Source organism: Miscanthus floridulus, chromosome 8, assembly GCF_019320115.1.
Source record: "Miscanthus floridulus cultivar M001 chromosome 8, ASM1932011v1, whole genome shotgun sequence".
NCBI classification, from domain to species: Eukaryota; Viridiplantae; Streptophyta; class Magnoliopsida; order Poales; family Poaceae; genus Miscanthus; species Miscanthus floridulus.
In genome coordinates, this window is record NC_089587.1 from 230,543,607 (window position 1) to 230,558,795 (window position 15,189).

General features: G+C 46.4%; 2 protein-coding genes across 3 annotated transcripts; one reads left to right on the forward strand and one right to left on the reverse strand.

The window, feature by feature from the left end:
• Nucleotides 1-4,188: 4,188 nt before the first annotated feature.
• LOC136475325 (protein CYPRO4-like) lies at nucleotides 4,189-7,563 on the reverse strand. The gene is made up of 2 exons (XM_066472867.1): nucleotides 5,847-7,563; nucleotides 4,189-4,738 (listed from the first exon to the last, which is right to left on the reverse strand). The coding sequence occupies exons 1-2, from the start codon at nucleotides 7,419-7,421 to the stop codon at nucleotides 4,457-4,459; spliced, it is 1,857 nt and encodes a 618-aa protein (XP_066328964.1). The 5' UTR covers nucleotides 7,422-7,563; the 3' UTR covers nucleotides 4,189-4,456.
• A 638-nt stretch (nucleotides 7,564-8,201) lies between these two features.
• On the forward strand, nucleotides 8,202-12,288 carry LOC136475326 (serine/arginine-rich splicing factor RSZ21). 2 transcript variants are annotated; one of them, XM_066472869.1, is made up of 7 exons: nucleotides 8,202-8,331; nucleotides 9,052-9,152; nucleotides 9,974-10,062; nucleotides 10,329-10,560; nucleotides 11,126-11,244; nucleotides 11,333-11,473; nucleotides 11,590-12,288. In XM_066472869.1, the coding sequence occupies exons 2-5, from the start codon at nucleotides 9,064-9,066 to the stop codon at nucleotides 11,205-11,207; spliced, it is 492 nt and encodes a 163-aa protein (XP_066328966.1). In that variant the 5' UTR covers nucleotides 8,202-8,331; nucleotides 9,052-9,063; the 3' UTR covers nucleotides 11,208-11,244; nucleotides 11,333-11,473; nucleotides 11,590-12,288. The 2 variants fall into 2 exon arrangements, with proteins under 2 accessions (XP_066328966.1, XP_066328965.1); XM_066472868.1 differs by having other exon boundaries at nucleotides 11,126-11,225.
• The last annotated feature ends 2,901 nt before the right edge of the window (nucleotides 12,289-15,189 follow it).

Here is a 15,189-nt window from a genome sequence, read left to right on the forward strand (position 1 = left end):
TAATTTTGTCGGTTAGAGATCTGGGTATATTTACATTATTTTCTTTTAGCTGTTTGTTGATAATCTGGATAAAAGAAGGAAGAGTAACTATTGTTTATGGTAGCTCCCAGTTCTACCATGAATCTGGAGCTGTGCCTTCTCGTGAGAAACAGACTCCGTAGCTATGTCGTGTGTGATCGTGCACGCAAGGCAACCACTGCCAGTTAAATTTGGTCATGTTAATTTCCCATTCTGTATATTAGTTAATATATACTCCGTACATACATCATGCGCCTACACGGTACACAGCACATGTGAACTGACGAGAGCCGCATGCACGACCATTCTTCTGCCCGCCTGCAGGAATTTCACATGGGCGCTGCAATGGCCACCGCTATCGTCACCAGTATTTTGGATTAGGTTGACAACCAAAAGTGGCTAAAGCATATAATGAATTCCGCCATCATGTTTCTGTCGTCAAGATAATCAGAAAACATATATGGATCATCCCATTTAGAGCCCGGACGAAGAAACAGGGGTGCTGGCCCTGCTGGAACTCGCCGGGCCGATTCCAAAACCGGCCAAGCCGGTTTGAGAAAGTTCCTCAAATACATGATTTGATTGCACCATTGCGTTCTCCTCGTCAAGCTGATCAAAAAACATATATGGTTTGCCTCGTTTAAAGTCCGAATGAATTAATTATAATTTTTTAAATAATTTCTACACCGGACTGCAGCAGAACCGGCTAGGCCGGTTTGAACCAGTCAGGCCAGTTTAAATGCACCTGTGGCTGCCCAGGCCATGTGAAAACCAGCCTAGCCGGTTTGGGAACAGGCTAGGCCGGTTTGCCTGTACAAGTCTGATCCAAACTCTATTTTGATTGGACGTATTTTCGCATAGAAAGTTTGGAGATCACGATCTGGAATTGTTTTCTATTGCGATAAAACCACTCATTTATATATATGAGAGGATCATAGTCGATTGAAGGATCCAACACAAAATCATCAAAAAAACGCATCTACTACCTCTCTCTATCCTCTTTTTCTATCTACCTCTTCTTCACGTTCTTCATCGGTGCTGCTGGACGATCGACGACGACAACAGCACATAGCCACTGCATGCCCCGACGGTTCCCTCCCGGACGTGTAAGGTTTCAGGTCTCAAGAGAGATCTCGTTGACGTGTCTTGTGTATCGCGCTCTCGACGAGACACAAGGTCTGGGTGTGAATATCCTCTAGGCACCGGCCGATCCCTAAATCGGCTAAGTGCTATGTCGAACGATTTAGCTGATTATCGAGTGTGTGATCTAATTGAGCGTCGACGTATTAAAAAGTAGGCCTGCTCTGGAACCATTTGGTACGCAGGACGGGAGACAAGACCCGGTGCGACGTGTATGTTCCCGGCACGACAGAGCTACCCACCGGGGGAGACAAGACCCGGTGCGACGTGTATGTTTCCGGCACGACATAGCTACCCGCCGGAATCGTGCAAAAGGATGGTACGGCTCGGGTAGTTTTCTCTTTTCTGGCGGTAACTTCTGACGTCCATGGCCACGGTGCACCCGCGCTGCACGCAACAGCTCACCTCGCACGCAGAGGAAGCTGGAGCTCGGCCTTCACAGCTCAGCACTTGTTTAGTTGGACCCCAAAATCCAAAAAGTTGTTACAGTACCTGTCATATCGAATGTTTGCGGCCCGTGCATGGAGCATTAAATGTAGACGAAAAGAAAAACTAATTGCACAGTTTGGTGGGAAATTGCGAGACGAACGTTTTAAGCCTAATTAGTCGATGTTTAGACACTATTTGCTAAATAAAAACGAAGGTACTACAGTAACCCAAAATCCAAATTTCGCGAACTAAACAAGGGCTCACCCCTGCTGCGTCTAAGGACCGGAGACAGGAAGCGACACAGAGAGAGACAAGAGAAGCTGTGAAGACCGATCGAGAGCATACGCATGCGCATGCGTGTGTGACATTGCTTCGATGCTGTGGTGCCCGAAACTCCCGGTAAATGCGTGCAGGCGAAAAGGCATGTGTGACGATCGATCGAGATGGAGGAGATGTGTGAATGAACACAGATAAATGAAAATACTCCTCCGTACTATAATAAGGAGAAAAGGCATGTTTGGGTTGGAGAAGTCAAGCCGACGTGGTCGTGCACCCGGAACCGGGGAGGGAGACGTGTCGCGCGCGCCCATTCGTCAACTGACATGGATGGCCATCCGCCCATCCGTCTGCGTGTCGGGCTCTCGGCGTCTGCGTGTCTTCTCCGTCCATTATTCAGAGCTGACCGCGCTGCCAATCTCCAATCGCCATTCGGTTGACGTGGGCTTCCGTCCGCCGCGCGAGGTCATTGTGTGCGCTTCATAAGTGGTTAGTACTAGTACTATAATTAGAAGAGAGAAAAGATGGGACGAAGCCCTCCAATTGTACTCGCACACCACACCACCACGCCCACCTTAACGCCAAGCCAGCGACGTCTTCCCGGCTCGTTCGTGCGTAAGTACCTGACCAGTGATCAAAACCAAACGCGAGGGGAAAAAAACGAATCATCGGACTGGATCAGGGCGGCAGGCAGGACTCGGGAGTCAGGAGCCAGGACGCGCCACATGGGAAGCAGAGCAGGGATGTCCCTGCACAAACTAGGCGACCTTTGGACACCGTCCGGCCAGTCCTGCTGACTCCTTGCCTGGGAACCGAATGGAGCGCCGCGAGTATTTTCTGCGCGGGGAAAGCAAGTACAAGGGCCAACCACCGCCGCTGGGTCGCTGGGAGCCCGGCACGGACGTGGAAATGCCCAATGGGACGACGCTGGGTCCGTACTTCGTAGTAGACGTTAGGTGCGGGGAGGTACATCGCGACAAAATATTGAGTGCAAACCACATTTTCAGTGTACTACATAAAAACCACATTAAAACCATACTCGAGAGTTTTCAAAAAATTTAAAACTATGCACATTAATAGTGCATCCGTAGATGTGCATTGTCACAAATTTTGAGATTTAAAGGGTTTTCACGATTGCACCGAAGATGTGGTTTGCACTGAATATTTTACCGTACATCGCGGCCATCCCGCACTGTTGCTCGGTGCCTTAGCATCTCCACGAGTCCCTCAATACAACTCCCCTGATAAGATGGTATTAGGGTAGCCTAATATCACTTTTTAAATTTATTGAGGGAGATGCTGCAGCAGTACCCTAATATATCTCCCCCAATACCCATATGAACGGTGGGTTCAACGGGAGTGTAAGAGAAAATATGGCTGAAAAGTGGTCGTTGTGATGGTCCCCATGGTATTGGAGGAGTTGTATCTTCCCTTTTCTTTGAGGGGAGATGAGAAAAATATTAGTGGCCACCAAAAGAAAATGAGAGGTATTGAGAAACTGCTGGAGTTATCTCTAATATGACAGTTTTATATGGATAGATGGAGGTACAGTAGAACTGCAGGATGCTCTTATCCGATTTCTAGAAGGGGGGAGCTGGTTGGCGGAATGGATTAGAAGAGAAGAGTGCTGACGGGGTTGTTAATTGTTAGCGATCTTCTCATGATTAATTAAGGAAGAATAGGACAGTGGTCGGTGCCGTACTTGCTAGTAGTTGAGATTGGTATCTACGGCAGGGGCAGTGGAGCGTCGCTGTGATGACTGATGATGGCATTCTCTCCGCGCCATCATGGTTTGTGGTGGCGAGGCAGAAGAATGTGTCTGTATGCGTAGTGTATGTGTGTGAGGCACGCGTGGAAGAGGAGGGCCGGGTTAACAGTTCAGATCAGGGGCACAGCCATACAGGACATGATCGAGTTTTTTCTTTGGGGCTTCTTTTAAGAGGCGCCGACGCTAAGATCATACGTTGAGCAGCAGAGAGATTTCTGTTTGCTGTTGCATTTTTGACTTGGTGGGCCGTTGGGTCTGCCTAATCGTCGGTCCAACTTATGGCCCATTTAGTTGCTTATGATGTAGTCCATAATCCTCCTTGTAATTTGGTAGCCCATAGCTTAGCTGTCCTCGGGGCGAGTTTTGAGTCAGGTCAGGGTACTGATCCAGTTCTGGACAGTATTCCGTTTTGTATTTAGTCGCTTGTAGCCAAAGATTTGGCCTTGGTTTATAAGTTATGGAGATACCTTCCATGTTTAAAAAAGAAAAAGAAAAAAGAAAAGATAACCCCGAAAATGGAAATTAGCATTCCATGAGAAGTAAGCATCATCGGTATTAAAAAGTGGGACAACTAGAGTCTCCAATCAACATTACTTTGCTTGTAAACCATCACATTACATGCTGTCCAACAAACATAGACATACCATTTTACTGAGCCACTGCAAATATACACACGAGCCAGTTCTTCCCGGAAGAAACCTCGATCTAAGAAAACTATAAAGTAAACCAACCAACCAACCAAACCGTCTAGAAAAGGAACAAACTGAACGAGAACCTGCAATTACCCAAACTATTTTGCACAACGGGGAAAGAAGAGCTTCGGAGTCAGCGTCGATTTGCTATACTGAAGGAGCTGACTTTCATTGGTGTGGCAACAACAAGCGGTGCTTCTGGAGAGTCACTGCTTGCAAACTTCTCGTGCATGAAGCGGCTGTCGACAATCGATTCATCCTTGAGGACAACTTTGTAGCAGTAGCAGCTCTTGAGGCCCTGCTGATCACGATAGCACTCATGGTTGCTGTCCTTGACTCGCTGGAAATTCCAAATGACACTGAATTTGCCCACTGTAGCAACAAGGTGCTTTTCCTGCTTCCCATTCTCTGTTACCTGATGAACTCAATTGAATGCAGAGGAACAGACATCAGAACAAATTCTGAACTATATTGAAGCATCAAGGAACATAAAATTCATAAGAAGCCAATACAATAGAAACGATCACACTAAAGCAAAGTTTTGCAATGCAAACACAGATGAACGCACTTGGCTACTCAACTGTTAGGAAAGGGTGTCAGTGGCAAGCCTTACCCTCGCCTGTTCAATGCGAGGAGACCGCGACTCGAACCCGGGACCTTCCGGTCACAAGCGGTAAGACTCTACCGCTTGCACCAGGCCCGCCCTTCTGTTATAATATTCTAACATTACTAATTTACTATGCAATAAACTGGAACTGCGAGTTACCATTACAGGCAATGAGAAGTGTTCAAGGTGAGATTCATAAGCAGCCAATTTACAAGCAAATGATCACAATAAGGAAATGATGGTCACTACTACATAGAATTTTTGCAATGCAAATGCACATCACTTCACTAAAAATGGAATGCACTATATGCAATAAACTTGAACTGCAAATTACCGTTACAGGCAATGAGAAGTGTCCAAAGGTGCGATATATTTAAAAGTGGTCTTTAAGCAAGGTTATTTTTTTTAGAAGTATAAGCAAGGTTATTTTCGCCTTCTGAATTGTTGAATCCGCTTCTCAAGGTTAAGTAAACAACTATAACATGATTCTACAAATGTCAGATTAGGAACATAATTATCGCCCCCTACTTCAAACATGTACTTCTTACTATGTGCAGAGATCATGCTGTTAAAAATGAGGACAAAACAATCACTTCATACTAGTTGTTACCACTTCGAGATAAAACATGAATAAGCGTTCATATGCATAGAACAAAGGGTGAACAAGTTCTTTCCTCTGTGAATTGGCATTTAATTGGTACAGAGTTACTTCTTGTGAGAATAATTCCATTACAGCTATACAAATCACTTGCATAAATTAGTTAGTGCAGCAATGAACTGTTACTATGACCAGGACCAGAGAAATCTAGACAATTCACTTATCATGCATATCTGAATTAGCATTCTATTTAATTTTACTAGATTAGCTACAGGGGCATCTATTATTATGTGCTCAGAACAGGAGATTTGAACGTACCCATGAGAATTGCCCACCATGGAATTTGTTGCGAGTCCCTGCTAAAATTGAATCAAGTGGAGTGAGCTTCAGCAGCCTTGGTGCAGCAATCCTATTTCCCATACGGCCACTAAACCCAGTCTTTTCTTTTCCATCTTTGTCCTTGAAGATGGTGCATATCAAGATCAAGTATGTGTCAGTTGTTCCCAAAATCCATTTCCCATCATAAGTAACATCCACATGTGTAATTGGAGACCCAAGCCCTGGGAATGCTGTTTTCGCCATACGCATCGAGCTCTTAGAATAGAGTCTAATCTTCCCATCCACAGAACCAACAACAATTGAACCATCCCCAGTACTTGCAAAGCAATTGAAGTTGGTGCCCCGCGAGAACTGATGACCCTGTGACCAGTTCAGCACCGGTGACTCTGATGAGCTACAGATTGTCTGCACCCTGCCTCTGGCGTCGCGCATATCCCATCTACACAACCTGTTGTCATCCAGGCCTAAGAATGTCGACCCAGAGGGTTCCAACTGCGCCCCCTTACTGTCATTGGCAATGTCTCGCATTGTGATATCAACTCCATCCTTCTCAAACCGCCATTCGGCGACAACCTTCCCAGTCTCAATATCGAGATGGTGGACACCACTGGAATGCAGAGCCTCTCCTGGGCTCATCAGCAGCATGTTAGTCTCGCCGCTCATCAGCAGTGCCTTCTTCGGTGTCGAATAGGCGCTCCCACTGCCGCCACGGCCTCCCGAGATCCTCACCGACGCGCCCTTCCCATGCAAGCCATGGCTGAAGTTCTTGACCACCTGTATCCCGGCGCCACCGACCAAGAAGCTGTTGTCAAGCGCCCCAAGCGCGAGGCTCTGGATGCTGTCGCCGTCGCCGGCCTCCTCCTCGAACTCCTCAAGCAGGTCCTTCGCTGGTGCTGCAGCGGGAGGGGTGAGGCTTTCCTCCGCGTCGGTCCAAACAGCGTCGTCGGCCTCGGCGGGCCGCGCCCACGCGGCGAACTCGGCGCCGAACACCTCCTTTCGCCCCTCATCCGTGGCCTCGACCCCGTACGTGTTCTCAAAGAGGCAGCGCTCGTAGTCCACCCTGAACCGGCGGAATTCGGCATCGGTGGGCAGTCGCAGAGCCCATACGGAGCCGCTCGCGGCGAAGTCCGCCCGGCGCTGCGCGGGGATCGTCTTCAGCTGGAGCGCCGAGTCCACGGGCGCGGAGACCCGCGGCCCCGGCCCGACCTCCAGGAACCACCTGGTGGAAGAGTCGTCGTCGCTCGACTTGTCGACGAAGGCGTAGGTCGCGCGGCGCTCGGCGGGCACCCAGTGCGCGGAGGGCGAGGCTCCGCCGATGTGGAGGTAGAGCTTGGCGGAGGTCGGACGCTGGTACTTGAGATCCAGCGACCTGAGCTTGGCGTCGATGGCCTCAAGCGACGAAGGGGTGGCGGTGCGGAGGAGGTCGTCGTCGCGCTGCCCCGCGCTCGCAGCGGCCTCCGCGATGGGTGATCGGGCGTCGTAGTCGTCCTCGTACTCCTCCTCTTCATCAGAGGAGGTGAGGTCAATGTCCTCGCGGCTGTGGGAGCCGCCCATGGCGGTTGCGGTGGAGGGGAATTCGGATCGGGAGTTGCGAGACGGGCGACCCGGGGTGCGGTGCGGGAGAGGAGATCGTGAATTGGTGATGGAGGCGGGGAAAGTGAGGTCGGAGCGGCGGGGAGCGTGTATGAGTACGCTGCAGGGGCCGATGTGGGGGCAGGGAGGGCAGGGGATGGTCGGTGCGTGTGGCGGACGCGACGCGCCCCACGCGCCGTAGACGGCGAGGCCGACGAGGTTCCTTCGCGAAGGGGCGAAGTGGTTTTCTATTTTTTTTTACACAAATGCTATACCACACACGTGTGTTAAAAAAAACACATGAATTTTTTTTATCTCTCTTTCTCATCTGTGACCACCGACGCCGGCGACGGCTACCGGCAAGCTTGCTCCGGCGCCCGCGGCGACGGCGACGACGGATCTGTGATTTGTCATTCTATAGAAAAAAAATTATGATCTATTATATGTGATCTGTAGATACTAAAGGCTAAAGGCAGAAGAAAAGTGAAGACAGTTGGATCTTAATCCTATGTGTAAAAAAATTTATACAAACCGCATAAAACACATGTTTTGTCGCAGGAGACTCTCTCTCTTTTTTTTTTTTTTTTTTTTTGAGGGGAATGAGAGAGAGGCAGAGAGCTGACTAGGAAAGCCAACGGTGGGCATTGGGCCTGGGTCTGGCCAAAGCTGGGTTGGGCCGTGGAACCATAAGGCCCACGTGAGTGTGCGACTCGCCTGACACAGGCTATATGGCCCGCCCGTGTCTTCTTCCTATCGCCTCCAACTCCACACAAAACCAGAAGCTTCACTCCACTCTGCCCTCCGCCGCCGCCAACGCCGCCGCCGCAGCTGCCGAAGGCGGGAACGTGGCGGTGCTACTGTACGCGACTGCTCTCATCTCGTTCCCGCGCAGGTAACCCCAAACTCTCTGATCCAGTCTCATGTCTGATTCCGCATCTGTGTTAGTCCCCCAAGGTTTTGGAACCCTAGAAGGCTAACTGTTGGTTGTCGACGCCATCTCCTCTCGGTCCGTGAGCTGGTCGCGCGCAATTTTGTGGTTTAATTTCGTTAGTTTGATTCGGTGTTTCGATCGGCGTAACCCTTGTGTCTGAGTGGTCATACTGTGGCCATCTCGTGCTTAGATTGGAGTTGCTGAGCGTTCGCGTCGAATTCGCCTGACGTTTGTTATTGTTATAAAATCGCTTGTTCCCCCTTCCGTAGGGCTGTTCCGCTGTCCCTTTGGGTCAATAGAGTTACCCCTTTGGTTTAGGGAATAGGGATCTAACTTTGCTTGCAAGGATCATAAATTGTTCAGTCTTCCAAATATGATTATGACCACTCTGTTGTAAATTTGCGATGTGTGGCTTTATGCTGTAGCAGCAAAGCATCAGCTGGTACTCATTTTTGTTTAGAACATTGTTGAATTACGAATATGGTTGGCTATTCATACTGGGGATTGTGGCAGGTGGTGTCTGTGTGATGTTCTGTGAGATATGTCTTGATTTCTGTGACTCATCCCTTACCCTTAGTATCTTTTGGACATGAAAATTGTTTATAATGTGTTCTTTTGGTTAATTGTTTGAGAGTACTAATTTGAATTAACTCTATTTGTTCCTCTTGTGACTAAGTTCAGGATTTGTTCACAATGGCCCGTGTGTATGTTGGCAACTTGGATGCACGCGTGACTTCTGGGGAACTCGAAGATAAGTTCCGTGTGTTTGGAGTTCTGCGAAGGTCACTTTTTGTCAAACTTTATCCCGGTTTTGTATAGATATGTTTTTATATTTTTTTATGTTTTCCGCCTTGAACGCATGGCAAGCCAACGTAAGAACCTAGTCATTCATATGGTGATGAAACCCCAGAGAATAGCTTTATGATGTTTTAGTGATTTATTTATGAGCTCACTAACTTATTGGAGAGGGTGATAGTTCAGAACCAACTTTGATTTCACTTTGCTCATATTCTTCATCAGATGTTTGTGTGGCCAACTTCCTTACCCAGTTTGTTAAATTTGTTTCGTTCACCGTGATATTTGACTTTCAAGGGCTTTGGTTGCCTTATAAAAAAAATATTGATTGCGGTGGTGTAAAACTTTGCAAACTTGATCGTCCAACTATTTTGTCTGCAGAGGTGCTTTGTATTGTTTATGTCCACTGTGCACGCTCTTCCAACCATTTCTTTTTTTTTAAAAAAAAAGGGCGTACCCAGTGCAGAGAGCTCCCGCTCTGTGCGGGGTCTGGGGAAGGGTGTTAGTGGCAAGCCTTACCCTCGCCTGTGCAATGCGAGGAGACCGTGACTCGAACCCGGGACCTTCCAGTCACAGGCGGTAAGGCTCTACCGCTTGCACCAGGCCCGCCCTTCCAACCATTTCTTATTTTAAGAAAAAAATATTTTGGATCTTTTAGATGGAGGTATGCAGTCATACGTATCTTCATGTTCGATTTAGTGAGATGGATATGTTTTACCTGTTATATGTCCGTTACGACTTCTTTCTTTATGAGATGAAATGTGCTGTTTCACCTGGTGTAGTTCGCTAACTGTTGTTCTCAATGCAGTGTTTGGGTCGCACGTAAACCACCTGGCTTTGCATTTATTGATTTTGATGACAGGAGGGATGCGGAGGATGCTATTCGTGATCTAGATGGTATGTTAGCAGTGTCTTTTGGTTGAACTTGTTTGAAGCTCTGCCTGGACACACTTTAGTTTTGTGAAGAGAAATCCTGTGATTGTCCGAAAAGTTGTTCAATCAGTATTAAGAGCTTGCTTCTAGATTTGGCATTTTTTGGGTGAACGAAGCAGCATTTGGATTGTTCTGGATTTGCAATTTGTTACTCTTACTTCTCACTTTGCTCTTATTTATTTATTTTTTGCTGGTGTTAACTATACTTTGGTGTATTGTTTCCGAAATAGGTAAGAATGGATGGAGAGTTGAACTATCTCGTAATTCCAGTGGTCGTGGTGGTCGCGATCGGTATGGTGGATCTGAGTCGAAGTGCTATGAGTGTGGTGAGACTGGACACTTCGCACGTGAATGTCGTCTGCGCATTGGCTCTGGAGGTCTAGGTAGTGGAAGACGTCGCAGCAGGAGCAGGAGCCGCAGCCGCAGCCCTAGATACCGCAAGAGTCCGAGCTATAGTAGAAGGTAACCATTTTTTTTTACTTTGTAGATTTCAGTTGTAAATTAACTCTCAAATTTTATTGCTTAACCTTAAATGCTGCCTATATCTTTCTTCGGTACTCCCTCCATTTCAAATTGTAAGTTGTTCTAGCTTTTCTAGAATACATAGCTTAATACCTAGACATACATTATGTCTAGATACATGGTAAAAAGCTATGTATCTAGAAAAGTCAGAACGACTTACAATTTGGAACGGAGGGAGTAACTGATACTATTCTGCTTTAATGCCCTTCTATTGTAGATTCATTACGGGCTTGGATTTTGGCTAGCAAGCCTGCAATTTGCTACTATGCCAAAATTGCATTTCTCATTTTGCAGGCTTCTCTAATTCTTTCTTTTAAGGGACAATTGTCTGGCGGACATCCAAAGTGATGGTTGTTTGCTGGCGGACACCCCGTTTTGAGCAGTTTGCCAGAAGACACTCTAGTCCGTCATCAAACGACCATCACTTTGGATGTCCGCCAGACAATTGTCCCTTCTTTTAATTACCTTTTACAAAGCAGTCTTAAATTAACTGCTCTGCTTGCAGGAGCTATAGCCCTCGTTATCGCTCTCCAAGGCGTCGTAGTCCTTCGCCAGCTCGTGGGCGCAGCTATAGTAGGTCGCCGTAGTACAACTGCAACAAATAGGTATCTCCCTTGCTAATGGGTATGCAAATCAGTGAAAATACAACTCTATGTTCCTGGACAGCTTTATTGAATACATATACCTCACATTGCCATGTGCTGTTATGCAGAGGTAATGATGGCAGGTACTGGTGTAGCAGGAGCTAGGCCTGAAGCCCGTGCCTGATTCTCCTCTGTGTGAGAACTTGGTCCTTGGTTTGGCTGTCAGGAACAAATTTGGAACTGTCGTCAACTGCATGACTTCAGTTCAGGTTTAAAACCTTATCTAGCTTATTGTGATTGTCTTGATTATGCCATTAAAGAACTTTTAAGATTTGGATGTATCATGCCACTAAGACATATTACCTTTCTTCTCTGTGTTAAAAAGGCATGTTCTGCTTAAACGACTCGGCCAACTACGGCTCTCAGTTGTAGTCTTCATGGTTTTGTTCCTCCATTCTTGGCACGTCCTTACCTGCAAACGTTGTCAACCTTTCATTACTATCTGCCTTCGATGTTTCATCATGAAATTCTTCACCGAAGATGCTACTTCGTCACAAATTAGTAATATCCTTTTCCCCATATAGTTGATAATAAGGATTGAGTGTACTGAGCACTAACAAATGCAGCTCGCGAAAGTAAGGCCCTTGATTTTCGTCATAGAACAAGAGCAGTTATTTTAATTGCAGCACTCACGTGAAAATAAATCTACTCTGCATGCTGGGGATTGGGGCGAATGAAGTGTGGCCTTCAGCTGCACCTAGTTGGGCATCCAAGGAACCTAGTCAGGCTGACTTCAGCAAGAGGCGCAGCCTTCGACTAAACGTGTTAGTTTTATTTCTTGTGGTTTTGGTTCTTCACTTCTGTTCCTTGTGTTCTGCCTTCACTGCACCATATTGGTAGTGGTTGAATAATGCTTCTGTCTGTGGTAAGTTATTCTTGGTACAATTGCTCTTCTTTTTCTCCTGATCAGTGTATGTTGGACTTTCTGATAGAGTTAGCATCAATTGTAGTATAAATATGTCCGGAAATTAATTGTAATTCTATGTGAATACTCTCAGAAAACATACACAGATTTGAGGTATAATCTGCTCTTGGCGAATGATTTTTTTAAAGATCATTCCAGTGTCCCCTATAGTCTTCTTCTGAATGCTTCATTTGGGCCATGCTGGACTTCCGCATCTGTGCAATAGTGCTATCGTATTGCTTGGCATTCATGTTGCATGTTAGTTGCACTTTTCCTTATGGAATGATGGATGGTTCCTGTTATTGTTGCATTGCATTTGCGTGCCATAAAGGATATGGTGCAGCAGTTTAATTTGGATCTTGTATTAATTGACCGTCTTTGTTTCTGGTTTACATATGTCAACTCCTCGGTAGGTTGGAAGTACATTGTTTCTGCTGGCTAAATCTGGTGCGGCTTTGAGTAATAAGTTCATGAAACTTACTTTTTGGGCTAGGTCCTTGCCCACTTATTTAGAGTCGATGTGTCATGTTTTTTTGGTCGTCTATGGTGTGCGTGCTCGGCTGGGTACTGTTTGTCTTTAGATGCAGCAACCCACATGGGGCACACGCTGGTATTTCTCTGCTAGCGAAGTACCTCGTTATGCCTTCGCCGTATTGAACATGTTCCTAATTTTACATGTTAAGCCAACAGGTTCCTAATTTTAGTTGTCACCATCTCGTTTGTGCTAGTTTCGGCCTGAATATGTGCTTAACAATGGATTGGAATGAAACAAGTCCACGCTGGACCAGCTTGAAGGTCTACAACTGGTCGCCCTTTCGAAATTGTGCGTAGAAAATTGCACATTTTTCCAGCATGCAACCGAAAACAAATGTGAGCGACTTATTTGTCTGAGCTTAGCTTTGTCTTATGACTAGTTAAGTTATCACGAACAATACTCCTTGTAAATTGGATTTGTCTTTATCCTACATTTTAGTCTTGCCTCTCAACGACCGGCTATCACAATATCACGGTTTGCAGCGGATTATAGCGGCTAGCCTTGCTTAGCAACGGGCTATTCGGTGTGGGACATTGTCGACAACGAGATTTCGTCTTGACGGCTTTGTCTTTCGGGGGATGGCGGTGTAGTGTAGTGACCAGTTCGTGGTGGTTAGGTGGCGGTGAAGCGTGTGTCCTTGTTGAGTTGTGGCTCGGGTCGATATCCCAATTCGATCGGCTAGAGTTGTTTTTTCTTCTTCTTTGAGTTGGAGTTTTTGGTGCGTGTTGATAATGTTGTTTCTGTTTATTTTTGCCCAGTTTGGGTTTTATCTACTTTTTAATATAATCGGCAGCTCTTTTGCCTGATTTATTTAAAAAAATATCACGTTGAAGACAAATCCATTGTATAGGGGACTTGGTGAGCATAAACGAAACATGTTCTAGATACATCCATTTACAAACAGTTTCACCTTGTACCCAACAAATACGTGCCCACCCTTTGTACCTACGCTTCCAATATCACGCGTCATCAAGTAATTCCTTCCTTCTCATGTGCATCATCTACGGATACGTTTCCTTCATTGCACTATTGCCATATTTCTTCTCACGTAGGAGTACGATGCTGTGAACCGGATAGGTTTGGGACATCGTACTGATATTTTTTTCGCACACCCTTGTCGCAACCGCGCCGCCAAAGAGGACGCGCTACGCCACCATGCCAGCCTGATCCGACGGCACGATCACTTACCTAGCAAATGCCAGGTACCCTGGGCACGATCACTGACCTAGCATATGCCAAGTACCCTGCTAATGCTCAAGGCAACGGAGATGCATGAGTTGCCCACAAGGCTGTCCCTGATCAAGCTGAAGAACAGGACCATGAAATGAAATGACAGGAACCAGTGGCGTTCAAAAGGCGGGAAGTGACGTGGGCATCAAATGTTTAGACACTAATTAGGAGTATTAGACATAACTTAATTATAAAACTAACTGCACATATGGATGCTAATTTGCGAGATGAATCTATTACCTAATTAATTCATAATTTGATAATGTGGTGCTACAGTAAACATGTGCTAATTATGGATTAATTAGGTTTAATAGATTCGTCTCGCTAATTAGTCTATTCCTGTGCAATTAGTTTTATAATTAGATGATGTTTAGTCCTTCGAGTTAGCATCCGTACGTCCGATATGATACGCACTAAACTTTAGCCCATGAATCCAAACAACCTCTAAGACGTGGGCTGGAGAGGCGGCCGAAGAATCCCAACACGAAGTATGCCGGGCCTAATTGGCGTCCCTGGTAGCTGACCTTCAGCCCGTTCGGCAGGGCTGAATTGGCTGGCTGGAGCTGGGGCTGGACCAGCCAGCCCAGCCAGCCAATTCCAGCGCCTCCAGCCTCCAGCCAGCAGCTGGTTTGCAGAAGTTCAAAAATTGATGCCAACCAAGTGTAGCTCATGCTGATTTCAAACTTTCAAATTCAAACTACCATGCATTTCTAGATGATGCTGATTTACAGTTTCAACCAAAAATTTCAACCAATAATTTACAAGACAGAGAATTTTACAGTTTCAAACTACCATGAAATAGTGAAGCCTGAACTTTGGCAACCTCTTTCTCAACACTTCAGAGAAGTTAATTTACAGCATGAAGAGAAATATGGATAACCTAGTAGAATACAAGCAGCAGTAAGACCTTGGAGATCATATGCAATCTGTCACACTCACACATGATTCTTGTAACTATGGCCACTGCTCTGTCACATTGATGAATGATGAGTGATAAAAAGAATCACACTTTCTCCTGCTGTTCTACCTTGGCCACCTGAACTGGCTTCGCCGCCGCCTCAGTAGCAGCTTCCTCTTTCTTGCCCCACAGCACAAGGTAGAGTTCGAGAATAACCAGCACTGATCCTAGCACGCTGCAAGATGAAGAACACAAAGCAACAGTTAGGTCGGGAGAATATTCAGTGAGGAACGGCACCATGTTCAGTCTTCAGTGAAAATAATTAGGCTGCAGTTAGGAAGCAGATCGTCGATGAGAT